The sequence below is a fragment of the Nannobrachium achirus genome, assembly GCF_963921795.1.
Source record: "Nannobrachium achirus genome assembly, chromosome: 1".
NCBI classification, from domain to species: Eukaryota; Metazoa; Chordata; class Actinopteri; order Myctophiformes; family Myctophidae; genus Nannobrachium; species Nannobrachium achirus.
This window is the reverse complement of record NC_137810.1, coordinates 36,909,520-36,935,990: the sequence shown is the minus strand read 5'-3', so window position 1 is coordinate 36,935,990 and position 26,471 is coordinate 36,909,520. Positions and strand designations below refer to the sequence as shown.

General features: G+C 42.1%; 1 protein-coding gene across 1 annotated transcript in view; it reads right to left on the bottom strand.

The window, feature by feature from the left end:
* Positions 1–26,471, bottom strand: part of adgrl2a (adhesion G protein-coupled receptor L2a) — a gene marked incomplete at both ends in the record, with an annotated part of 126,368 nt that overhangs the window by 47,009 nt on the left and 52,888 nt on the right. The window contains 2 exons of the mRNA XM_080728596.1: positions 6,424–7,224; positions 18,810–18,925. Of these exons, the coding sequence (XP_080584722.1) occupies positions 6,424–7,224; positions 18,810–18,925 (917 nt within the window). The remainder of the gene's footprint in view (positions 1–6,423; positions 7,225–18,809; positions 18,926–26,471) is intronic.

Genomic DNA, 26,471 nt, shown 5'->3' with positions numbered 1-26,471 from the left:
GCAAAAGCAAAAGAAGCAGTAGCTACAGTATTTTCCACATCAATATTCTCTCTCTTTCTCCACACCACCAGGTTCACTCGGGGCACCCGACAGGCGCAAACCAACAACTTGGCAGTTTTTAACATCGTCCCCGTCTTGGTTCTGTGGGCTCATGCAGTAGGCATGCACCCTGGCCACCTGTGAAGGCTGTGTTGAATGGGATCATGTTTTTTCACCCGTAGGGAGAAAGTTTACTATGAAACCCAGCAGATCCTGTCTGTCTGTCTGTCCGTCCGTCCGAGGCAGGCTGGCTGGGTAACGCCTCAATATCTATAGTTGACCTGTTGTGACATCACATTGTTGTGACATCACATTGTTGTGACATCACATTGTTGTGACATCACATTATTGACCCATATTTGGCAATGCCCATATATGGACACTCCCAGATGATGCCCTGTTAGGGGAACCACACTAACAGAATCCCTTTTATGCCCATATATGGATATCCCTGATGTCATCAATATTAAGCCCTTAGCTTGGAATGCCCATATATGGACATATTGTGTGAGACTCATGTGGTCTATACCGTAAGACATCAATGATGTCAGACGTCAATCATATCCATCCAATATTTTTGTCCACATTTTGTCCAACTTAAACCGCAACTCTAATCACACTTTTCGCCCTTAGGGCGTCTTACTGGTATATGTCCTATGGAGGGAATTCACTGTCAGAAAGTATGACAGTGCTTTTAAGCATGGCATCTTGCAACCATCATTTGGCAATTCAAGGACACATCTCATGCATATTTATGAAGCGGACTCAAACCCTTTGAGCCACATATAGGGATATATAGGGACCATATCTCTCTCTCTATTTCATTGTCTACGCTCTTCTCATGTCTCAGTAATTGTTGCCATGCACACATTTTAATTCCCAATGAGCCGCACTGTACGCCAGCGCTGCAGAGGAACAGATCAAAGGAATCATGACGACGTTACGGAAAAGCTGTGAATCCGCCCTGACGCCAAGGAAGGAGCGTGTTCTGCCGGGGGACTCTGTGATGTTAAGGCGTGCAGCTCATATAAGCATCGCTCTGCACACAGCCCAGAATATCTGCGGCTGCATCTTGGGATGGGACGATATGCGATATTATCGTTTATCGTGATAAAAATCACTCGCGATAATCGTATCGTGGAGATTTAATTCATCGTGATATCGTCCTCCGTCATGCACAGGGATCAATTCACCTTTTATTTGCCGAGCTGCATATCCGGTACCACATAAACCCTCTATAATTGGTAAAAGGTACATACTAGGATACAGTCTTTTTTTCACTCTCTACCAAATCTCTTTGCCAAAAAATAGCCGTTCTACAAGAGCTTGTAGATCTGCTATTTTTTGGGCAAATGTCCCGCCCCAAGGATAATGGATTTTGATTATCGAGATAATATCATAAATCGCGATTTCTCTGTTCACAATAATGGTGATATGAAATGTTCATATCGTCCCATCCCTAAGCTGCATCACACACACCAGCACTCCCCAATAACGCAGGGTGCTGGTCTGACCGCACGCAGAGACTGGGAAAGATATAATTGGCGAATCATGTCAGCGCGGCGTACCTTATAATTTCAAACAAATTGGGTCATTCTCCCTCCCCGTCTCACAATCCCCACTTGCAAATGTGTAATTTGAGGGGCGCGGCGACGGATTCAAATTGTATGCAAATGTATTGACGTCTGAACAATTAAAGAGGTGGTCTTGACTTAGTATGGGCGGTTACCGCCGCGGCGCCCGCGGGGGCTTTCACGTGGGAGCGATTCACAATCTCAAAGTCTGCGACGGGGGATGAATAAAGAAAAGGTTTCCCGAGCTCACCTGTGTCCCATTGAGGTGGTGGATGGGCCTTGCCTGTGCGTTTTACCGTATAGAAAAGAAATGTTACCTTGTTAGATGCTTACGCCGTGATTTGAGGCCCACATGCTGGCACTTGGCATGAGTAAACGGCCCGCACGAACGCATAATGAGTTTTTCATGTGGAACATCTCATTTAAATCAATTTAATCATCTCACTTAGGAGATGCGACAGAGGAATATGTCTCTTTATGAGCCCTTATATGAGACAGAAAACGGGCGCGAAGCCACAGACGGAGTGGTTAGCAGTATGGCATTTGGTGACAGAGAAAAGGCTTATTGGTTCCAGTATGCCAGGAGAGGGACATAGTGACCCAATTAACTTGCACTTTCAGTATAGAAGTGCTTGTTGGCCGCGACCCCATCCCTTCCCCCATAACAGGAGCTGATCTTGTCTCAACACCGAGCGACGTTATTGGACTTGACAAGAACCCAACTGTCTGATCAGATGTAGCAGAACGGCCTGGCATTGCTTCTATCTGATCGCGCTCCATGACAAGGCAAAGCATGTGACGAGAGCAGTCACAGGGCTTGGGAGATAGTGAACGAGCCGTGCACTCTGTGCTCAGTGTGTGTGTGTGTGTGTGTGTGTGTGTGTGTGTGTGTGTGTGTGTGTGTGTGTGTGTGTGTGTGTGTGTGTGTGTTTGTGTGTTAGAATGGCATTTTAATTAATTTTTAATGCTGTGTGTACTACCTTGTGACTAGCCACCAGAGTCAGAACAGTCATCGTGTGGTCCTACATGATGATGCCAGCGCCACGCGCTCTGCACATACTGGCCCCTTCCTGTGTGAAACCCCCCGGCCCCCACCCACATCATGGGGGGGGGGGGGGGGGGGGGGGCACCACCCAATAACGCAGTGACCTTCCCAGTGCGGTCAAGGACAACAGAGTCATTCCCTATCTCTTCCAGAGTAAACTGAAAAGAATAAAACCTCCAACAGCCCGATAAAGCCCTCATCATTCTGCTGGGGTTAAAAGCATATTTGTTTTTGGTTATCTGTGTCTGGCCTCCTGCACTCCCTATTGTTTGTAGCTCATAATTGCTGTGGGCAAGGGCTTGTTGAACGCTTGTAATCACTGAAAGTGAGTCTAGTTGGGAGCATCAGTTCTCTGACCTTCCAGCTAGAAGCTTGCAGATTGTACAGAGAGAGAGAAAAAAGCATCATTTTACACTGTAAGCAATATGCAATATTATGAGGGCCAGGCTCTGTGGGAGAGAGGATGCTTACTGGATGCATAAACATCTTAATAACTGTTCATAACTATGTACCTAGATTCCTGTTGAAGCCTGTTTGATCCTGTGTGTGTGCGTGTGTGTGTGTGTGGGGGGGGGGGGGGGGGGTGCATGTGAACCTGGGCAGACTGTGCATACACATGCGATGTGAACTAAGGGATATAACGCACGATTAAGGCATAAGCATTGTATATATACTCTTTAAGACTTACTGCACAAAACAGCAATTACACCTTTAGACGTCAATCCTACACTGCCGAAAAAGAAAACATTCAGCTGGCTTTACGTCTGCGACCAGAGAAGCGAGTGCGAGCTGCTCTGAACCGAGCATCAAGATATGTGGGAGAGCGTTTAGTGACAGCCAAGGAAAAAGTGCCATCATTTATATGTCAACATCAGCCGTGTGGGAGGACAACATTATTGACATCCTGATGATCATCTTGGACCATTCTCCCTTGCACTCATCGACTGCAACTCAACACACATTAGTCAGGCGCAGGGCCAGGTCCATGACTCATTTGTCAAGTTGAGCGAGCTGGATCCTCCCGCAGTTCAGACGTTAGCGTACAGTCTTCGGCGCTCTTCGCAATATAGCCGTTGTGGGAAAACCCAAGAGGCATAACACGCCGCACAAAATACTTTCAGCCTGGCATCCCTATTTTGGGCATGTCATTAATTGGTAAAAGTTTCCCCCAAAAAATGTTTGTAAAAAAATGACTATTTTCAAAAGCTAATCCATGACAGGCCACTGTTCGTCCTTGAAGGATCAATATAAAAAATATTAAGGTCCTTAATATTCCAACACGTGGTGTGCTTTTATAGCTGCTATTTTCACTAGTTTGCCTACAGCGAAATATATAGGGATTAAAGGGGAATACCACTCATTTTCAACATTATCAACTGTGTAGTTTATATATTTTAGAGCTGTTGTGTGGAAATATGAAAAAGGTCCTCCACTTCTGTGTTGCCAAGAACTGGAGAATTGATTGTTTGGGTCATGTGATCAGTGACATACTGAAGGTGTACTCTTTGGCTCCACCATCTAGGCTGACTCATTCACTAGAATGGGTTATCTCACTTCCAGCTGAAACAGTGTGACTTGAATATGAAGTAAAGAGTTGTTAGAGAGCATTTTCAGCCAATTGATTTCTATTATTAACAAGTACTCCCTCTTGTGAAACATGATATATAACCATGTCCATGTGCCATTCTAAACTATTACAAGTCACACTGTTTCAGCTAGAAGTGAGATTCCCCATTCTAGTGAATGAGGCAGCGGAGGCAAAGAGTACACCTTCCGTACAGCACTGATCTCATGATGACCCCAACAATCAATTCTCCAGTTCTATGCAGCACAGAAGGGGAGGATCTTTTTTCATATTTCCACACACCAGCTCTAAGGTATACTATACCTATACCTTGTGTGGAAATATGAAAAAAGGTTTATATTATAAACTACATAGTTGAATGTTGAAAATGAGTGGTATTCGACTTTAAGTAGAGTAGACAATAGGCTTCCCTTTCTACAGTATTGGCTGTCCGTGGAGACAACAGGGAAGTGTGTCTCTCAGACACACAACATATGATCTCATTTCAGAGAGAAGTCCAAGTCTTTTTTCTTTGATTTTTTTTGTATTAGTATTTAGTAATCAATGTGCATTCAACAGGTGAATACATCGATTGAGCGTGCTGCCAGCCACTCGCCAGTGTGCAACCTTTCTCAGAAATTTACACCAGCTGCGCTCAACACAGACTCTGCGGCTTGGCCAGCTGCTTGCAAACTGTACATTTTCTTTGGAAAAGTGGAACTGATTTATATTTCTGTCTGTAACCATGTCATTAAACTAATTATGAACTCTGTGTTTGAGTGTCTGATAATGATTTTATACATGGCTGGCACACAGCTTCACTGCGAAAAAAGCAAATGTTGTATTACATTTTCATGTAATACAACAGATATTTAATCAGAAACCTAGTAATACCTTTGTTATTGTTGGAGGAAGCAAAACTCAAACGTGTTACATCTGGGCATATAAATAAGTGCTTTTTTCAACTAGCTCCCCTTGATGTATTTGCATTTGGCACACCCTCTGCATACTAATTGCCAATGAGGTCTGCTTGCAAAGTTCATACTGTTGTTACACTAAAAGCTCACTCAGAGTAGAGTGATACTGTTGGCTGAACCCAATTTAGCAGCCATCCAGACCTATCAATACCAAAGCGGGCAAGCAAATACATTAATAAATATTGAGCCCTGGGATAATCTCTGCGAAGGTTCCTTGACCTCTGTAGCTATTCACTAACTGCGGCATGCATTACATTGACTTAGGACTGTGGGTGAGAAGGGGATTAGTATAATTACAGTTATTATACTGTATTCTCAATCTAAAGACTATCGCACGTCTGGGCCCGGTCTCATCTTGGCTCTTGACAGTTAAATTAAAAACATGCTTAGCTGACGTGACCCGGCATGATTGATCCCTCTCCTCCCTGGTGTTTTGCTTAGCCTTCTCTTCTAACCCTCCTCTCTCTCTCTCTCTCTCTCTCTCTCTCAGGCAGGGCCTTGACTCCTCACACTCCACCCTCAAGAGTATGAAATGTTTATTTAACAGCCGATGGGGATTTGGCAGTTCAGCACCATCACCGGGGGGAATGACGTATCCTTGCCCCAGGCCAGCCTTTGTACCTGTTTGGGCACGTACTGTGTATAGCTGCAGCGTTGCGGATGCGTATCCATCTGCCTTCCACCTCTCTCTCTCTCTCTCTCTCTCTCTCTCTCTCTCTCTCTCTCTCTCTCTCTCTCTCTCTCTCTCTCTCTCTCTCTCTCTCTCTCTCTCTCTCTCTCTCCGTCTTACCCCCTTTCTCTCGGTGGCAGCAGGATACGCTCGCAGGGCTCCCATGGGCCTCAGCACGGGGGACTCGGGGAACGCCCGCGCGGTAAAACCTACCCAAATCCCCCAGACACTGATCCCTTATGATATGGTAACTGGCTTTGAGGTGTTGTTTACTGCCGAGCTCCACTCACTTCGCCCCCGTGAGATGCTTTCCTACACGCCAAAGCTTCCGTAACATATCTAGCACATATTAGATTCTAAATTAAAAATCAGTCAGCCGTGACACTTGACACACAGATGTGGGAATAAAGGAGTATGGAAGGTGCACTTAATAGGACTAAAATCACTATGTCAAAAAAAAAAATAATAAAAAAAAAAAGCAATTTCCCATCATGGTGTGCAGAGGAAGTGGGAGGTGCAAGGCGGTGAGGGTGGGATGGGTGGGGTATGCTTACCATGTGCTGGATCAGGCGGCCCGAACTCCAGATTGTATCTCAGGATGTAAAAATTATTCCACACATATAGCTGGTTATCTCGTGGGTTGTAATCCACAGCCGCGATGTACTGGTACTGGTTGGGAAAGTGGATATCCACGTACTCCCCGCGGTTCTGCTTGGTGTTGTAAACGTAATCGATCAGGCTCTTGCTGACCTCGCTCTCGTTGTCTTCGTACGTGGAGCGGACAACGTAAAGTACTCCACAGACCATGAAGGCGTTGGAGGCCGAGCGCTTGTCGTAGGTGGTCTCCCAGGTGGCCTCGAAGCGCAGCGTGTACGGGTTGAGCTGGCTGATCACCACCATGCCGTTGTTCTGCTCCGTGGCGTAGATCACCCACAGCCCGTTCTCGTCCACGGCCAGGTCAATGTCCGTCTTGCCCCCCCACTTGTAGGGCGACGTGTCGTGGTAGTTGGCGTTGTTGATGATGGCCTCGCCGCTCTTGATTCGAGTCCGCAGGTCAAACTTTACGATGTTGCGCGTGCGTTCCTTGTTGAAAAACACAGCGCCGTCGTACACCACAAAGCCTGTGCCGTCCACCCGGTGGGGCAGTTTGTAGGTGATGGTTTGCCGCGCGTTCTGGAAGTCATCCAGGGAGGAGTACTCGATTAGAGTGTCTGTCCTGTAAGGAGTCCAGGGCATGAAGTAGATTTTGTCGCCGGCTTGCAGCGGGTCTTTGCACCAGGCGCCGGCTTGCTGCTCCGCTTCAAAGAGAAAGGAAGGATCTCCAACAGCTTTCAGAGTCCCAGGACAAACAAAAACTAGTGATGGGAGAAGAGTAGACACGAGAAACACACACAGGTTAACACAGTGGCAGCGAAAAACAACTTGGAACAACAATGAAACTCAATGTAATCTCTAGTGTCTTCGTTTTGTGTTACAGGTTGTCCAGGAGGAGTAGGGGGAGGGCGGGTACAGGCACCCGTTAAGAGTGGCCAAAAGATGCCTAACCGCTATGGCCAATGTTCCCGAGCAGTTATGGGGAGTTTGGTTTTTGTGCATAGAAAGAACAAAAGGAAATAGGAAAGTTGTTAAGCAGAATTTATAAAGATAAAGGTAAATAGTCTGAAACGAAAACAAGCCTCGCTTCCTAGACATTAACTGTTGGGAGTAGAACAGAAATGAGGGGGGGACCAAATAAATTAAAATGAAATTAAAACTCAAATGAAACAATTTGTCCTGTAAAAAAAAAAAGCAGCAAGCTAAAGTCACTCGTCAACAGACGGGAGAGGCTACGAGAGAGAGCAGGAGTCATCGGAGTCTGCAGAGTGTGCATGGGGCAGGTTGTGCTTAAGACGTTTCTCAGTTACGCCACCTCTCCTTACAGTGTTATGTACCTGAGAGGCTTGTCATTATCGAGTAGGTGCAAATGTCACATCCATTACATTTTAAAACATCAGTGGGCGGGTGGCAGTAGGGGGGGTGTAGGGGGGACGGGGGAGGGGCTTCTCTGAGGCGCACAGAGATCTAATAATCAGAAAGAGGAGCAGAAAGTGGTCAAGTAAGAACAACAGGGTGGGGCGGGATAGAGAGGGGAAAAGGCGGACGGGCTGAGAGAGAAAACTAGAGTGTAGAAAGCGATAGCTTGGAAGAAAAGGGCCCAGAAACACGGTTACCATGGCATGCTATGGAGAAGGACTGGGAAGCCAGGCGGTATGGAATTCTGCTGAGCAGCTAAAAGCATCCAGGGGTTATGACGATAGAGACTCCCCATGGACTGCAGCCAGTATGCCCCCACTTACATCTTAGGCTGCTTATGTGGTTGTATCATCTTTAGAATGTATTCTCTATATACGCCCTGTCTCGTTCCCCATGTAGCACTACTTTATCCGTTAACATTACAATAGGGGTATACTGGAGATAATGTATTGTACTATGTGTGATTCTTTGTGGGGCCACTATGGGAAGATAGGTAAGGTTTACAACCAGATGCCACAAAAAACAAGGAGCTAAGGTTTAGATCGTGTCAGGTTATTTACCTTTTTGCTCCACTTCTATTTTAAGCGTTGGAAGAGAGAATGAAAGGGGTGCAAGGGAAGAAAAAGAGATTAGTATGAATTAATCGCTAGGATTACATATGCAAGAAACATGAGACATGGACAAAGACAGGCAGACCTGTTCAGGAGAAAATGACAGACATGGTGAGAGAAAGATGGGACACTGCTGACGATCCCTTAGAGAAAAGGAGTATTAGAGTTATTTACATTGAGAGCAGTCTAATTGATCGTGCATGGGATCATGACCAACTGTTAAGCTTGGTTCATAACAGGAGGGGTCGATTTAGTTCCAGGCACAATTTGAAGGACATCCAACTGTCTGTGAGAATGTAACATCATTGATGGCAAACCATCAATATACTGGACATTAGTTCAGCTTGTGACATTCACCAATCCAAAAATAATCTTCAATGTTAGTTTGTCCCCTAGACAAGCACTTTTCTGACTGACAGATTGTACATGACAGAGCTTGGTATTAGTGCAGCAGTTTTAGCACTAATCTTATTAAAATGATCCACACTCAAACAGTTCTAAGCCATCATTATACACGGATGACTGCTTTATTTGTGCACATTACATTTTAACCTGCTTTATTAGGTCAGACTGGCAGAACATGACATTTCATTGCACATACTGTACTCTTACTGTATGTGACAAATAAATCTTCTTGAATGTTAAGGATGGGTTTGACCATGAATGGATTAATGACCGTTGATGGTTCAGCAAATCATGGCATGATTTAAAAAATAGTAAATAGCTAAACGTTTGCATGCCTACAGATTGACAGGTATACCAAAGACAATCATGGGCCAACTAATGCAAAAGAAAGGTTTCCTGCACGCTAACATCTTCACTTGAGAATAAAAGTATTTATTGGGAACAATGTTTCGGTATTCAGACTTTATCTGGTTGTTTGTAAATTCTTCATGATTTGGAAAAACAAGCATAATTTGGATTTTGGATATAACATTTCATAAGTGTAAGGCTGTAAGCGAAAACAAATGTATTTACATACGAATACTACTTTGGTCCCATTTTATATTATTTTGCTCGTTGCTCATATCTGTAACTTCAACGGTTTGTTTGAGGAAGTTGCCTCAATACATTATTATAAAACGTGTGCTATCTTCTTATTCACCCATTGCCACAACCCTAACCTAACTCCAGGTGGAAAGCCAGGTCCATAGTGATAGCTAAACACAGTATATCTGTAGCTACTCATTTACTCTATCATTCAACACAATCTTAATCCAACAGAAGCAATTTCCCCATTCTAGCCATGGTTTCCTTAACGTATACTGTATGTTCATTTGCTGTGTTCAACTTAGCCCCAACACACATAGGGAAATTCAAGCATGGTCAAAGGGGTGCTTTTGAGTAATTAATACCACGTCATAAAGTTGTGAAGCCAATATTACTCTTGTGTTTCTGATAAATATAACATTCAATTGATAACTAAAAGGTAGAAAATTAGGCCAGGCACTAAAATAAGTGATTGAAAGATACAATATTGATCTTCAATGCTTTAAGTACTTTAATACTCAATTGGGCACCCAAATATTATCCTTAGCTTAGCTTAATGATCAATACCCACTGTTAAACTAATTCACCATGTGAAAACAATGACATAAAGTAAATTTGTGACAGCGAAATACAGTGATGAACTGTAGGCTACAAAAAAAGAAAAGAAAAGCCATCTAGCTTGTGGGTTGTGTATATTTTCTGCACTCATCAAGGAAGTTGATAATCACCCTAAATCACAGTAGCAAAACCAAATCAGGTGGCTTATTCACAGTTGAACTGTGTATGGAGCTCCAGGGTAAACACTGTGCTTGATTTGTTGCATAAATTTGTGGTTTCATCTATAAATACTTTTTCTGGTGTTTCCACTTCATTGTGTACAGTAAGCTAGGTACTGTGGTGGAGAAGTGAATAACATTAGTGCAATTTAAGAGAACGAATGATGACAAAAAACCACACGATGAGAATGTAATGAAAAATGCCTACTATGGTTGTTAGAAAAGCCCTCTTTTGTAACATAATTATTTAGCATGTGTTTGAACGTTTGAACGGGGGGGGGGGGGGGGGGGGGGGGGGACAGGGACAATTACATGCACTTTTAGTATTCTTTTTTTTAATCCAGTCCAGTGATCAAAAGGTTTCAACATACAGTGTTCTGGAAAGAAGGCATGCTCCTATAGACAGCAAAAGAGAAGAAGACAGAAAATCAGGCTGTGAGAAGCACAAGTAATGCATGGAACTCTGCAGAAGTGATTTGAGGGCGCCACAGCTACCTAAGACATCAAACAGCGAGGAGAAGTAAACAAATTAACAACGGTTGAGGTCCCAGAAGCCGCCAACCCCAACCAGATAAAAGAGAAGACGAAAGACCGAGGGAGAGAAATAGAGATTTAGAAAAGGAGAGAGAGAGGTGGAAATCTGAAAAGAAAAAGAGTGGTTAGTAGAAATACAAAAAATAAATAAAAAGGGGTGGAAAAAACGCAATGCGATCATTGTGATCAGAAACCGCTCAGTGGAAGAAGAGAATGAATCTGGATTTGCCCAGGAGGTGTCCTGCAGATTGCACAAGGGAAGGGAAGAAGAGTCAGTAAAGTTTGAACATTGCAGTATTGAAACAAAACAAGACGCCCAACAACCCAAAAGCCCTCGTCCATTGTCACCAAGCACCACGAACCGGCTCTGCTTTCCTGCTCTGAGCTTTTTTACACATACAGTACGAGTTATGAATAATTGCATGTTCCATCTTAATCCAATCCGCTCTGTACCTTTTTACTTTAATAAACTGCGAGGCCTTTGCCTTCCCGAGTCTGAGGCTCCCTTTGAATTGCATGTAATGTACTTTAGTACCGACTAGACTGGCAAACTGTCTGTATCAACTTGGCTAATATGTCTGCTGTCCACTGCAGACTCAATTAGTGGCTCCAGCATTATTTAAGCATCAGGAAGCAAATAGAAAAATAACATCATCTAAACTATACATACTGCGTAAGGGACAATCATGTACTGCAGAGTCTACTACTGTAAATTATTTACCCAAATGTACAGTAGTATGACTACAATACATACAGTACATAAGTCATAAATAATATAAACTTCTATAGGAATTTAAAATGTGCCTTTTTAAAGCTGTTTTTTGAAATCTGAAAAATGCCTAAAGAAACATGTATAACACACATGTAAAATGAGTATAACAGAGATAGTAGGTGATGACACAAAGCACTGATGGCTTAGAGGGCCTGTTAGTGCAGGCAGATATGCCTCCTTTCTTCCCTCTTTTTTTCCCCTTTTTTTTCTCTAACACAGCAGCATAGCAACAGCCATAGTAGATTTATTTTATTCATTTCTTTCCCACAATTTCAAGAGCAGCCTTAATGAAGAAACTTCTTTGCTTTTATGTCCCCTGTTTCAAGGCAATTACCACAGCCAATTCAGGAGGTGACTTGGTGCAAGGTGAATTACCATCCCTGGCTTGTGCATGGTGATAATGAGGGTAGCTCTTGACATGAACCAAATTATTAAAAAACCTGAAAATGGTTGAAATGTATGTGGTTTGTTTCAGGCTTTACTTGTAGGTGACAATGCAAAGGCTTAATGACGAGGATAATGAATGATTCATTGAGGTAAAAAAAAAAAAAAAAAAACGTTCAGGTATTGGACGGCCATTTAAATTTCAAAGGACCCAAAGACTCTTGGATAGGGAACCAATGCTTTGGGAGGCACAGCCAACCTTTTGGGTAGGAGCTGTCAGGTAAGAATTTACCTCCATTTACTGAGGCCCGACTCAGGCTAGTCTTGTGGTCAGACATAACACCTGTCTCTCTTATTTTTATATATTTTCTACCAATAAGACTCCCTAAATCGTGAGATAAGCGACCGTTAGGTCGCATACACAAACTTTAGAAGGCAGTGGTAGCCAATCAGGAGAGAATATGGGAAATGGGACAGATCCATGTTGATGACATGACTTTAGAGATACTTGTGTACTGCTTTGCGTGATTTTAGGGCAAAATCTGTAGGAGCAGTGTCCAAATATGTGTTTTGCAAAAATCGGCCTGATGGTGGCGCTAGATGGGACAGGTGCATGTTGATGACATGACTTTAGAGATACTGTGTACTGCTTTGCGTGATTTTAGGGCAGAATGTGTAGGAGCAGTGTCCAAAAATGTGTTTTGCAAGAATTGGCCTCATGGTGGCGCTAAGGGCCATGTGAGAACTGAGGGGTTGTGGTTTGGCAGCCAAGGAGTGTGTATGCAAAGTTTGGCATGGATAGGGGCAACGGTGGCAGAGAAGGGCAAAAGTGTGACATGATGTGTGACAGACAGACAGACTGACGGACAGACAGACAGCCAGTGGAGGTTTTGATAGTAACTGCGACCTGACAGTCGCAATTATATTGATGGCTAAAATGCAAAACTATCTGCAAATTTCATGATTTTTGGATATCACTTGAAATGAGGACAACAGGCTATGCTGCACATGGTCAGTCTGTCTGCCCCTCATTTTGTAAAAAAATAATGTCATGTGTCTAGAACATGACATTTGACAGGTTTGCAAAAGTAGTAAAATGTTGAAGCTTATCTGCTGATTGCTAATGATTGGTGTTAGGTGGTGAAACTTTTACCAACCCAAGAGGGTGAGTTGATAAAAAAATGTTGGTAATATGTCTTGATCTCAAAAGGAGCATAATTAAGTGCTGTAAAATGTGTTATTTAACAAAAGAATAGCCTAACTATTTTTAGGTAAAAACCTCCTATCTGCATGTTGTCGCCTGCAAATAGGAGGTTTTTACCTAGAAATAGTAGATAGGAGGTTTTGGTGTTGAACACACATTTTTCTTTTTCTTTTTTCCAACAAAGTGAATTTTTCAGGTTTTGCATTTTGGCCATCGATATAATTGAGGTGGGGATTATGCTATTCAGTAAGACCCTGCACCTAATACAGACCGCAAAAAGTCTGATTAATAATTCAATCAATGGTTACAATTTCATGTAAGTATTTTATGTATCGGCTTTTCACTGCTTGCCTACCCAACACTTGCTTTGCGAGTCCTTCGCATGAAGGAGGTCGTTTTCCAAGCAATATAATTACATTTATCCACTCTGAAAAGATGTGGGCTACACCTAGACTGAAATTGACTTTCTTTCTCAATTTAATTGAGAAAATAACTAAAATACAGTTCAACATAAATTATTAACAAATTGCTGGCTTGTTGTTCAGTCTTTTCTTTTTCTTGGTTTGTGTCTTTGTAAAATGCACGTCATTTTGTCAAAAATCTATAAAACAATCAAGACACTGCAAAACAGAAAACTTTTGAACCAGGCTCAGTCCCATGAATGCAACAATGTTACAGGCTCATAACAGGCCCAGACAGAACGTGCACAGGCTCAGGTATTAGTCAAGTAAAGAATTGTACATTTATTTACACCTGGAAACAAGATGATTCTGAATAAAGATGACCCTGGATTTTTTTGGGGAGCCCACTCTAACCTCTACTTCCCTCCTGCCTGTGCTGCTGTCACTGATCAGCTTAATGGGGATTTGATATCTCGTCTTGCAAAACATCTTAGAAAGCCACATATCCTTCCAAATCCAAGGGACAAATTCCTGAGCTTTTGGACCACTTCACAATTTGTTAGTAACTAAATCTTGATATTGAACATCCACCAATGAAAATGGTAGTAAGATAGATCTGTGCCTTAGTGCAAAAAGCTCGGTAAATCCTGCCACATCACAGCAACCCCCTGCCAAAAGTCTCACTCTGCCACAACATCTGAAAGACCATTCATATTTAATGTCTTCAACAAACTGATTGGTCATCGGGAATACATGACATTTACAAGAAGAGACATGGGACAGTTAGGGGAAAGAAACACATCAGGGCACAGTTTACAAGTCCCAGTCTACAACAGGCTAGTTGGTCTTTACGGGGGAAAGGCTGGGGTGGATTCAACAGGACTGGATTCGACCATACAGGGGGGTGACACTTAGGGGTGGCGGAAAAAAACTGATTCATGTAAAAATCGCGATTCTTATTTTCTACGATTCAGAATCGATTCCATTGCCATAAATATATATTTAATTTATTTTCTTAATTTTCGTGCCATAATGTTAACTTCCCAGCTTCCCTTGCCAGCTTTTAAAGTTGTTGCTCAAGAATCAGTATGCTGGCTACAAGTAGTCTGTATCACGCTGTCAAATGCAGCCGACTCTGTCCTCGGTAGACTCTGAAAGCACTCTATGCATCACAGTGGTGCTGTGTGTGTGTGTGTGTGTGTGTGTGTGTGTGTGTGTGTGTGTGTGTGTGTGTGTGTGTGTGTGTGTGTGTGTGTGTGTGTGTGAGAGACATGTTGTTGCGTCTGGTTGCAATCTGGTCTGCATTGTGTTATTACTTATTATTACTATTATTATTAATTCACACTCACAAGTTAATGTTATGTATGTCAATTACTTGCAAGCTAACTTATCAGGCATATAGTATTATTGAACACTGAATGATATACTGTAAAGTTCATTGGCAAGGGATAAAATTAACTGTTTTGAATTGAGAATCGATTTTGAATCGAGGATCAATTTGGATCGAATCATGACCCCAAGAATCGAAATTGAATCAAACTGTGGGATACCAAAAGATTCACACCCCTAGTGATACTAATCACTTACCAGGACAGTTGAGATAGGATAGATTCTGTATTCGTGGTCCTATTCTGTGTGGACATGGACCTCCTTGAGAAGCAAACAGATGGGACTAAAGTCATGCACGCTTCACAATGCTTAATGTTGAAGGGACGATCACCAGGGAATCATTTATTAGACACACTGTGCCAGGAGTGGCATATCACAGACCCGTGTTTGTGCAGATCTGACTGATGCCGCGGTGCACACGGAGGAAGCAAAAGCCCAGCGCAACAGCAGGTACGCACAAGTCAAGTGCACCTTAAGGCTAATCCTACCATTACGGTTTGAAGTTGCACTGCAAGAGGTGCAATCGATAGTTCGCTTTAGTATGAGGCACATGGAACAAGTGTAGTTGAGAAAACCAACACAGGTGGAGGGTTTGAGGCAAAAGTGAGTATATTTGGCCATGCTCCATTAGGCTGAATCCAATGCTCATTATAGCTGATTCTATTATTAACTAGAAATACTGTTCCTTCGAAACAGTGTGGGCTCGGTTCCAACCCAACAAATAGGATACTTTAAGGCAGGGGTCTTCAACAGGGGGTCCGCGACCCCTAGGGGGTCCGCGGAGGTACTGCAGGGGGTCCGCGAAATTATTGCTAAAAAAAAAAAAAAAAAAAAAAAAGATTTAATTCTTTTTTTTTTTTTTTTTTTCATTTTTCACATTTATGTTAAAAAATAAATCATGATTCTATCCATTTTGAATAGCTTGAATACATGATTACTATGCAATTGACAGATTGTTGATATTATTGACATTGGTTCTCAGTTAATAAGTAGTATGTTTAGAAATGGTAGTGGTACGGCCCACCCTGCTCGCTGTAACTTGTACATGTTTAAAATAAAAAATATGTCGTAGCCCCGACCCCCCCACCCTACGAGGTGGTAGGGGGTCCCTGCTCCATCTCCCCATCAGTTTGGGGGTCCCCGGCCTGAAAACGTTGAAGACCCCTGCTTTAAGGTACTGTAAGGTACAGTACCTTACAGTATTGTACTGTACCTTACTATACTGTACTGCACCTTACTGTACTGTACTGTACTGTACTGTACTGTAACTTACTGTACTTTACTGTACTCTACTGTACTGTACTTTACTGTATTCTACTGTAACTTACTGTACTTTACTGTACTCTACTGTACCTTACTGTACTGTACCCTACTGTACCTTACTGTACTGTACTGTACCTTACTGTACTATACTATACTGTACTCTACTGTACCGTACTGTACCTTACTGTACTGTACTCTACTGTACCTTACTATACTGTACTTTACTGTACTCTACTGTACTTTACTGTACTCCACTGTACCTTACTGTACTTTATTCTACTTTACTGTACTTTATTGTACTTTACTGTACTCTACTGTACCTTACTGTACTGTATTGTACTTTACTGTACCTTACTGTACCTTTCTGTACTGTACCTTTCTGTACCTTACTGTACTTTACTGTACTCTACTGAACCTTACTGTACTTTTACTGTACTCTACTGAACCTTACTGTACTGTACATATTATATGTGTTCTAGATCTACATTTTTGATTCTGTGTTTGGGAACCAGCAACTGTCAAATGGACTCCAACTGTAGTGGAGTATATTGAGTGCATATACTGTAGGCTAACAATCCCAGATCACATATGTCCTCCACTATGTCTATAACCAAGGCGTTCTTCTATGTGGCCACTCCAGACTGAGGAGTGGAGCATGGCTTTTATTGTGTTTGTGGATCTGACTTGGAAATGCATTGGTTTTGATATCTCCCTGACAACCAACAACAACCACTAATATGGCTGACTGTCCCTGCGGGCTCTAGGATATATGGCTATGGGATTTACATCCCATCGCCCGGACTTGATTCTTGATCACAGCTGTGTAATCAGTAGAGTGGAGAGGGACATTTATTTATAGTTTTAACTATAACTATAGTTTTATACATCACACAGCTTAGACATTTGGATCAAATCAGAGAGCAGACCTGTGTGAACGCAATGATATAGATAGCATATCTGAAGTGTGAACACTGCAGCCACAGCGCCTTAACATAAACATGGGTCTATTATCCTTCTCTCCACTCTGGGGACCCATTGGAAATGCATTGGGTGCTTAAAGTTAAACATTTTTATTTTTTTATATTTATACTACAAAACATTTCAAAACCAAAAATACAAGCACACTTGTCCTCAGTAAGCTGAACACATAAAAATTTGAATGGTGTTGAAAGGTGTAAGCGTTTAAGAGATGAATCGCGCCAAAGTTTTGAGGATACTGACTGACTGATAGATAAATAATGAAGATAACATACGTGTGCTCGCCTTCCAGGCGAGCCCACAATTACAGGTCCTCAAAGCCTCCGAGACATTAACCTTTAAGTCCCTAATAATGTTCACTTACATGCATATTCTGATTTAACTTCATGGGGAAAATGGTTGGGCAGGTGACCTGGCGCTGTGGAACATCTATATATGCTATAATTCACAGAATCTGTGTGTGTGTGTGTGTGTGTGTGTGCGTGCGTGCATGGATGCATGCGTGTGTGTCTCTCTCTCTGTCTGTCTGTCTGTCTGTCTGTCTGTCTGTCTGTCTGTCTGTCTGTCTGTCTGTCTGTCTGTCTGTCTGTCTGACCGACAGTTTAGTATAAGTTATAAGTATAAGTTTAGTATACGTCGTGGTTATGGGGGATGTTTTACAAATATAATAATAATAATCTTGTTTGATGGCTTGGTATTAAATTAACATTAGATACAATTCTATGACAATATGAAACTAGAATACACCGTGCATCAAATACTGCCTTGCCATCACTGCGACTCTAATCATTTCAGTTCCACCTGATTAGTGATTCTGGCAATTCATCTAATTCCTGGTGATTAATCAGTTAGTAAAGGTTAGATGGGGGTTTTAGCTCCACAAATTGCCAATGAAAATAGAAGCTTAAAGGACAAAGAGGAATTTTAATGCAAAAGGCAATCTAAAGATTGTTTGGGGGCCAAATGGCAATGAATATTTTAGCATGCGATGAGCAGCAAAATGTTAAGGCTATCTGTTCGCATGAAATATTATCTTGTTGACTTTAAGTGTAAAGCCGCTCTGTTCCGTTATGTAACGGAACATCTGTTAACATATTTCAACACCTGTTGTACCGAGGGGGTACTGAGCCATTAAGACGAGCGGTGTTTCTCGGCTCATAGTTCTCCTTGCAAGACTGAGTAATGGTGCACTGGTTTGCCCTCATCAGTAGTCAGCGTGACTTCTCCTATCACCCTGCCCCCTCTAGTCTGCTACCTCATAACCTGGCTCGGCAAAAGTCTGCCGGAAAACACGGTGAGCACATCAATAATAGAAGCAGCATAGTAGAGGAGGAACAAAGGGTTTTACAGGTTATCTCTTATGGGATGCTCGATGAAGTGACACGGATGGAAGGAGGAGAGACAATAGAGGAGGGCGCTATTAAGAAGCGTGTGGGGAGAAGGACAAACCAAAGCAAAATAAACTGTCAGTGAGACAGGAAAGGAAGGAAGGTAAACTGAAAGAAAGTAAGAAAGAGACAGAGAGAGAAAGAGAAATGGCGGGTTTAAGAAAGAGTATCTAAGATTGGGTGGGGCGTTGAAAGGGATTCTGGAGGGGACATTTCAATTGATGACAGAAGGTTCACACTTACTGTAGGGCACACACTCATACTGGACCTCCAGGTACTTGTAGGTTCCTGGGCAGGGGTCTGGGAAGACGTCCGAACCCGTGATCACAATGCACTGGGTCCGATTGTTACACCTAGAGACACAAACACAAAGGGGAGAACATTTTTAGGGATCGGACGATATGAACATGTCATATCACGATTATTGTGACAAAATAAATCGCGATTTACGATATTGTCGCGATAATCAAAGTCCATTAACCTGGGGCGGAACATTTGCCAAAAAAATAGCAGATCGGCTATTTTTTGACAAAGACATTTGATAGAGAGTGAAGTAGGTATATTATAAGTACCTTTTACCAATATTCGAGAGGGTTTAAGTGATACCGGATATGCAGCTCGGCAAATAAAAGGTGAATTGATCCCAGTGCATGACGGAGGACGATATCACGATGAATTAAATCTCCACGATACGATTATCGTGAGTGTTTTTTAACACGATAAATTATAATATCGCTTATCGTCCCATCCCTACTTCAAAATCTATCTTTATAGAGAAATTCATACCAATTGTTTCTACAAAGTCATCCCAAGAAATAGATGAGTCGCTACAAAACACATGAAACCGGAGCTGACATTAATTCAGTGCAGCGATGGAAAAAGTACCCAAAAACAACACAGTTCTTCAGGCTCAGAGTCACTACATAGCTGTGGTGGAAGTGGAAGGCAAGTTGAGTTACAGCGGGTGAAACGACTGATGCTTTACGTTAGAACGTTGGCAGTGTTGTTCACTGTTATGTGATTTAAGCCATATTGTTTCAAGGTCAATGCCTTCCTGCTCATGTTCATGCTTCAGCCATTGTCTTTCGCTCTATGGCATATATGAGGACACCCATGTGTATGTCTTTTTTTTTTTAAACGATTTGTTGTCCACAAAGTAGAAAAAGTCCCAGATGTGTTATAGACCAGCGATGCCCAACTTGTGGGCCTGGGAAAGACCTGTGGGCCGCGAGGACAGTGCAAGTGGGCCCCCAAATAATTGACAAAACACTAAGATTTAATTTATAATCATAATGTAATAGACAAACTATAATAATGTAAAAAAAAAAAAAAAAAAAAAAAAGAATGTATCATGGTATTTTTCTTTAAAACCTTGAAAAAAAAAGCGTTTTCATTTTGATACCAAATACTTAAACTATACTACATTAATTCCAGAACAAAATAGATTGATTGATCATTAAAATAAAAATGCTTCGAAAAATACAAAAAATATTTAAGTGGGCATGTGTTCCACATAAGGTTTGGTACAGATCGTCCCAACAACCCCACAAAGGTATACGACCTCTTGTGACCCTCCCTGCATTATAGTGCAACATTGCATGTTTGGAACCAAAGAGCAGGAGATGGCCAGCACCGTATGCAGTACATTCTCTTCCCCTCTCCTTTAGTAAGAATAATGACCTTTAGCATGTGTGTGTGTGTGTGTGTGTATGTGTGTGTGTGTGTGTGTGTGTGTGTGTGTGTGTGTGTTGGAGACGTCTCTAATTGAACCAGGAGCACTGTTCATATGTCTGGGGAATCGCAGCTGACTGACCACCCCCCCCCCTTGCTGCAACATTGGAACCACCGTAATGACATCGATACCTCAGGCCATCTTTGCGACTAGACGCGAGGGGGGGAGGTTAAGAGGGGGGACAGGGGGTGAGAGTGGACTAATAAGTGATGTGAACAATCCATATCAATAACGCTGTTCTGCTGATTTAGCAGTGCCCAGAGATAATATACACACCTCAGATTTACATAGCAATTCTCTAAGTACTCAGAGTGGCTTTTAGGGCTGTCACGATATGAAATTTTACATGACGATTAATTGTCACTCAAATAATTGGCGATTAACGATTTAATTGTGTATTTGTCGTTGATAATTACATTTCTGTTTGGCTTTTAGGCTTTGAAGTTGCATATGGTAGATATGACACATACGGTAACCTAAATATACAAATAAATTACTGACATATTTGACAACTTTATACTTAAAAAAGAACATTGATAGTGGAAATAGCCGATCTACAAGCTCAAGCACATCGCGACGCGTTGTGAGCTTGTAGATCTGCTATTTCCACTATTTTTGACATGGAAACGATTATGACGATTATGAAAAATAATCACGATTATGTCAAATAATCACGATTAGACGATTATGTAATAATTGTGACAGCCCTAGTCGCTTTACATACGGGATACCCCTTTATATAGGGGTGCCACAGTCGATTTAATTGATATAAATCCATATAAAATAATCGATTAATAAAAAAGGTTCAAATATTGAAATAGCTGATCTATAAGCTCACAGATCTACAAGCTCACAATGCGTAGATCTGCCATTTCCACTTCTTTTGCATGACACCATTGTGGAATGAAATATAAAACAGGGCGTATGTGGTTAATCGATTCATCAAATATATAAAAAATGTATACTGTATATAAAAAAAAGTAACAATCTATTAGTTGCAGCATGGACCAGCACTGTGTTGGGTTCCCAAATGAAAACCAGCATATCGTCACTGTCGCGCAGAAACCTCGTATCTCCATATTTCAATTTTTTTTCTTGTATACTTCATCATACAAGATTGTCGCACAAAAGCAGTTCAAATAGCAGATCTGGACATACAAGGTTTCCACCCGACAGCGACAATATCTCATCTGCATGCTGTGGGTACATATTGTACAGTAGCTTGCAGCGCTGGGGGAAAAAAGAGAGAAAAGAAACCATCCGATGAGGAGAACAAACAGCCTCGGTGTTCAACTGAAAAGCCCACTAAATCATGATAACTCCAGGAGCAGAATTAGCCATTTGAATATCTTTTTTTCTCCTTCTGACCAGCACTGAAGGCAATTAATCTCCCATGGCTGGCTTCTTTTCTCCACCCACACACACACACACACACACCCACTCATGCGTGCACACACACACACACACACACACACACACACACACACACACACACACACACACACACACACACACACACACACACACACACACATTCGTACACAAACACACACACACACACACACACACACACACACACACACACACACACACACACGTATACACGCACGCACACACACACACACACACACACACACACACACACACACACACACACACACACACACACACACACACACACACACACACACACACACACACACACACACACACACACACACACACTCTTCAGTCAGCTTGTTTGACCAATAAAATAATTCACAGCTCTATTTTCTTCAAGTGAAGGAAATCATTTTCTTTTTTTTTTGCCCACAAAGGAAGAAAATTAACAATTTATTTTGTTTGGTAAAGGCAACTAGAACCCCGTGTGAAATTAAATTTAGATAGTGCAGAAAAAACAGAAGCAACTGTATGTTCTAAAATCTAAATTGTCCCCAAGACAACAGTGTATAATAACAACAGCAGGTGTGTCAATTCTCAAGTGTGCACGTGCTGGGGAGTGCCATCATAGGGCTGAAACAATCAATTATTCTATCAATTACGATTACGTGTTTGATCAATCGATTAATTACTTACATCAATTTATCGACACAAAACAAATCTATACTAGTAGATATTTTGTAATGGACTAAATCAATTAACTATTTTATACTTCGTGAAACAACAGTGTCGTGCTATTTTATTAAATAGATTACATCGATTAGTTCAATTAACTGTTACACATATCATTTCTCATGCGTTCATGTGCTGGGGAGTGGTCTTGCCAAGCATATCACTTTATTATGTGAATATCAACATATTTGTTTTGATGGAAATGAACTACTGCTTTAGAAGTTAAACATGCAGCGCCTGCTGGGAGCCATAATGGTATTTTTTTTCACAGGTAATATCTCAACAGTACAGAGCAGCACTCTCCATATTTTATGCGACCACTTTTTACGATCCCATGCTTTTAGCTCATGCATGAGCTTCTCGAGCAAGAATAATATAAATGACAATGCTTTACCCAACAGATTGCGATGAGGAGAGAATGCCATACTCGTGACACATTGGCCGATGAAATAGAATGGAACCACGAATAAAAATTCATGACACTAATAAGACCTGCCACTGTTCCTCATGTTAATGTATTCACACAGGGGAGGGAGGCGTTGGACAAAGAAAATATTCACCCGCATTTCCAATGGCTCAATGTGAGCGCCAAGTGTTGATAGGTCTTTCTGATGTATTGCCCTAATTTCTACAGACTATAGGGAGCAAGGGGGTCCCTGATCTATGGGACTGTGTGACTTGCAGCCTGTCTTCTCTATGGGACCGGGGGCAGCAGCCAGCAGGCCACCCCCTGAGACCGATTGAAAAAAAAAGCCCTAATGAGTGTTCTAGGCTTGTTGCGAACCCTCGATTTAGGAGCGAAGCATGTAATTGAAATTTACCCCCATGAAAAGTTCACCTTTTGGGCCTGCCGAGGCACAGGGTCTCCAAATGAGGACTAATTAAAGATATGTAAAATATGGTATTTCTCTGACTCGGGTGGTCTGGGGCTACAGAGTAATTAAGTATGTACATAATAAAAAATGATGTCAATGCCACCAAGGCAGTTTTCTCCAGAGCGAACCATTCCATTTTAATCAATGTCTTTCTTGATTGCCAATCACGATTACCTTCATGGGGTAGAAAGAGAGGTGGTATGCATTATCTGAGTAGATGGTAGACTGGTAGGTTTACATTTCAAAATGGAAAAGAGTTTACTATATACTAACTATGGGTCTGATTATAGCTGCTCAATATGGTTGATCTTTAGCTCTTATGAAAAATGTTTAAGTCGTGGGACAATAAAGATTGTCTACTATAAAAGTAATATTATGTCCTTTATAGCCAGTTTGTCTTGCATGTATGTACACCTATTTATGACCACTATCACCACTATAAACCTGGCGTGACTATATTTTCCAAAATGTTCAAAGATCTTCTGAAAGTTAACAACGCGTTGTGAGCTTGTAGAAAAAATTGAAATTTGGTTATAAGTGGTTAATTTCTGATGCATGCATTTCTCAAAATAATAATAACAATTTTAGAAAACATTGCAACACAGATAATCTACTCAGACAAACAAGTAATTACGGGTTCTTCTCAACCTCCACACTCGTACAGGCAACACCACTGGAGGCAGAAACCTAGCTTATGTTCTCCCTGCTGGCCAGTGAGGCTTTCCAAATCTAAGACCAGGGGTCTTCAACAGGGGCTCCTCAGAGTCACTACAGGGGGTCCTCCTCTGTGATAGAAACTTATTTTACTCCTTTTATATATTAACCACTTGAACCCCAGCGTCCATATTCGGAGAACTTTAGCCAAAAATAGCAGATCTACAAGCTCACAACGGCTTGCAGCGCGAGCTTGTAGATCAGCTATTTTCGGCAAAGAGTTTTGGTGTAGAGGGGGAAAAAGAGCAGACTAAGTACAGAGTGAAAGGTCAAGTTTTTTAAGTATTGACGGTTCAAGTGGTTAAATATCTGAAAACACAAATTGACATGAGTCCAAACTACACTGATGATTGTGCTGTCAAAAGATGAAACTGAATGGAATCTAGGAACAGGTTGTGGGGGTCCCTGCTTCAACTCTCTCTCAACTAAGGGGTCCTTGGCCTGAAAAAGTTGAAGACCCCTGTCTAAGCCCATCACACCCCTGACCTTTTGGGAGAGCCAGGCATCAGTAAAATTAAGAAAGTCACAGAGATGTAGTGAGAACCCCCCCGCACACCCCCGAAAGATCCAATGCAACTCTCCATCTAAAAACCAGCAGGAAGGGGTATGACGAGATGCCAACAAGGTGTAAATGATAGCACTCCCGATACCACGTCCAATTTAACCATCCCCCACTGCCATCATAAAGCATGTCAAAGGAATAATTGGACAGTGAGATAAGAGTCTAATTGAATAATAGCTTGGTTCCAGTGAGAAAAATGCCATACATGTTTTTGTTTAGTTTTTTTCTCCAACACGTCCAAGCGCTTATCCTATCAGTCAGGAAGCTACGAACTGTGTTGTCACCGACCGTACCAAAATGTTGACTTCGGCACCGCTACGGTTTCCATGCTAACAAGATTCTACGTGCCTGTTTGAGTGAATTTTATGGAGGCTGATGATAGTGAATATGATGTGAAACACTACATGTTAGCGCCGGAGTGCAGGATCAGGAAAAAAAAACACAACACCGCTCCCATCAAATCAGGTACCATGGTACCATGGTGAATTCCTAGCACCAGTGCTCTGTGCAGCATTGGCTTCTAATCTGTTGAAGCCTAGATTGTTTTTCTACTGCCTCTCAGTCTCCCCCCCCCAACCCCTTGGCACTTCCGAGCTTTGAAAAGACAGAAGGCAGCTATTTCAAATTCACAAAGCGCAAAAAAAAAAAGGAAGAAAATATGGCAGCCAGAGCAAAAAAGCAATCGCTGCGTATCTGGAGGAGAGAGAAAGGCGGGCATGAGTAAGAGGAAGCCATTGCAGAAAGGCGTACAATTTACTTCCCGTTGCTCCCAGTTTGAATTTCAATCAAATTAGCGTCTGTTAAACTCAAAGTGACCCGTCTAGCTCCATTTCATCTGAAATGCTGATGAGGTTCATGGCACAATTATCAAGGCAGACATCTCTCTCAAGAGGCCGCCCCGTTGATAGCAGAGGCCACTGAAAAATTAAATCATTTCCAGGGACTCAAAGCAGCAGCTAAGGAAACAATGCGCTGCAAAAGGAAAACAAATACACACACAAGCGCACGAGCGCACACACACACGAGCAGTGTGTGTATATCGGCGCTGTCGGGCAGAAACCTCGTATCTCCAAGTTTCATATTTGTACATTTTTTCGTGAAGTAAATTTTAGCCCTGCTTCATCAACAAGGCTGTCGCACAAAAGTAGTGAAAACAGCCGATCTACAAGCACACAACGCCTCGTGGTGCGAGGCGTTGTGTGCTTGTAGATCGGCTGTTTTCACTAGTTTAAATCATTTTTAAAATGATAATTGCAAAACCAACGGTTTTGGACATACAAGGTTTCCACCCGACAACGACGATATACAGTGCTACAGAGTTGCTGCGCACACACACACACACACACACACACACACACACACACACACACACACACACACACACACACACACACACACACACACACACACACACACACACACACACACACAGCATGTAATCACTCTCAATATCGGTAGGGTTTAACCATTTACCACAGGGTGGTCTAATAACGTTTCAGGAAGTGGGTTGTTAGAAATTAACCGTTTGCATCCAATGACCACCTTCAACATTGTGCCTGACCCAATATCCGGGGGAGACATCCCAGGATCTGGTAATTGCTGTCACATGCTTTGTGTTTATATTATATTTACTGCTGCTCACTGGGGGTTCTGGCCATTCACTGGGTCCAGAGGAAACACTATAGCCTGACTTGTATGCCTCCATCTTATCCACTATAGATCTTCAGTAAAATATAGTCATAAACAAGTCGGAAATACTATCATTTTATCACTTGAACCCTAGCATCCCTATTTTGGGACACACACTTGGTGTAAATAGCTGATCTACAAGCTCACAAAGCATTGCAGCGTGATGCACTGTGAGCTTGTAGATCAGCTTTTTTTCAAAGATTTTTCATGCAGTG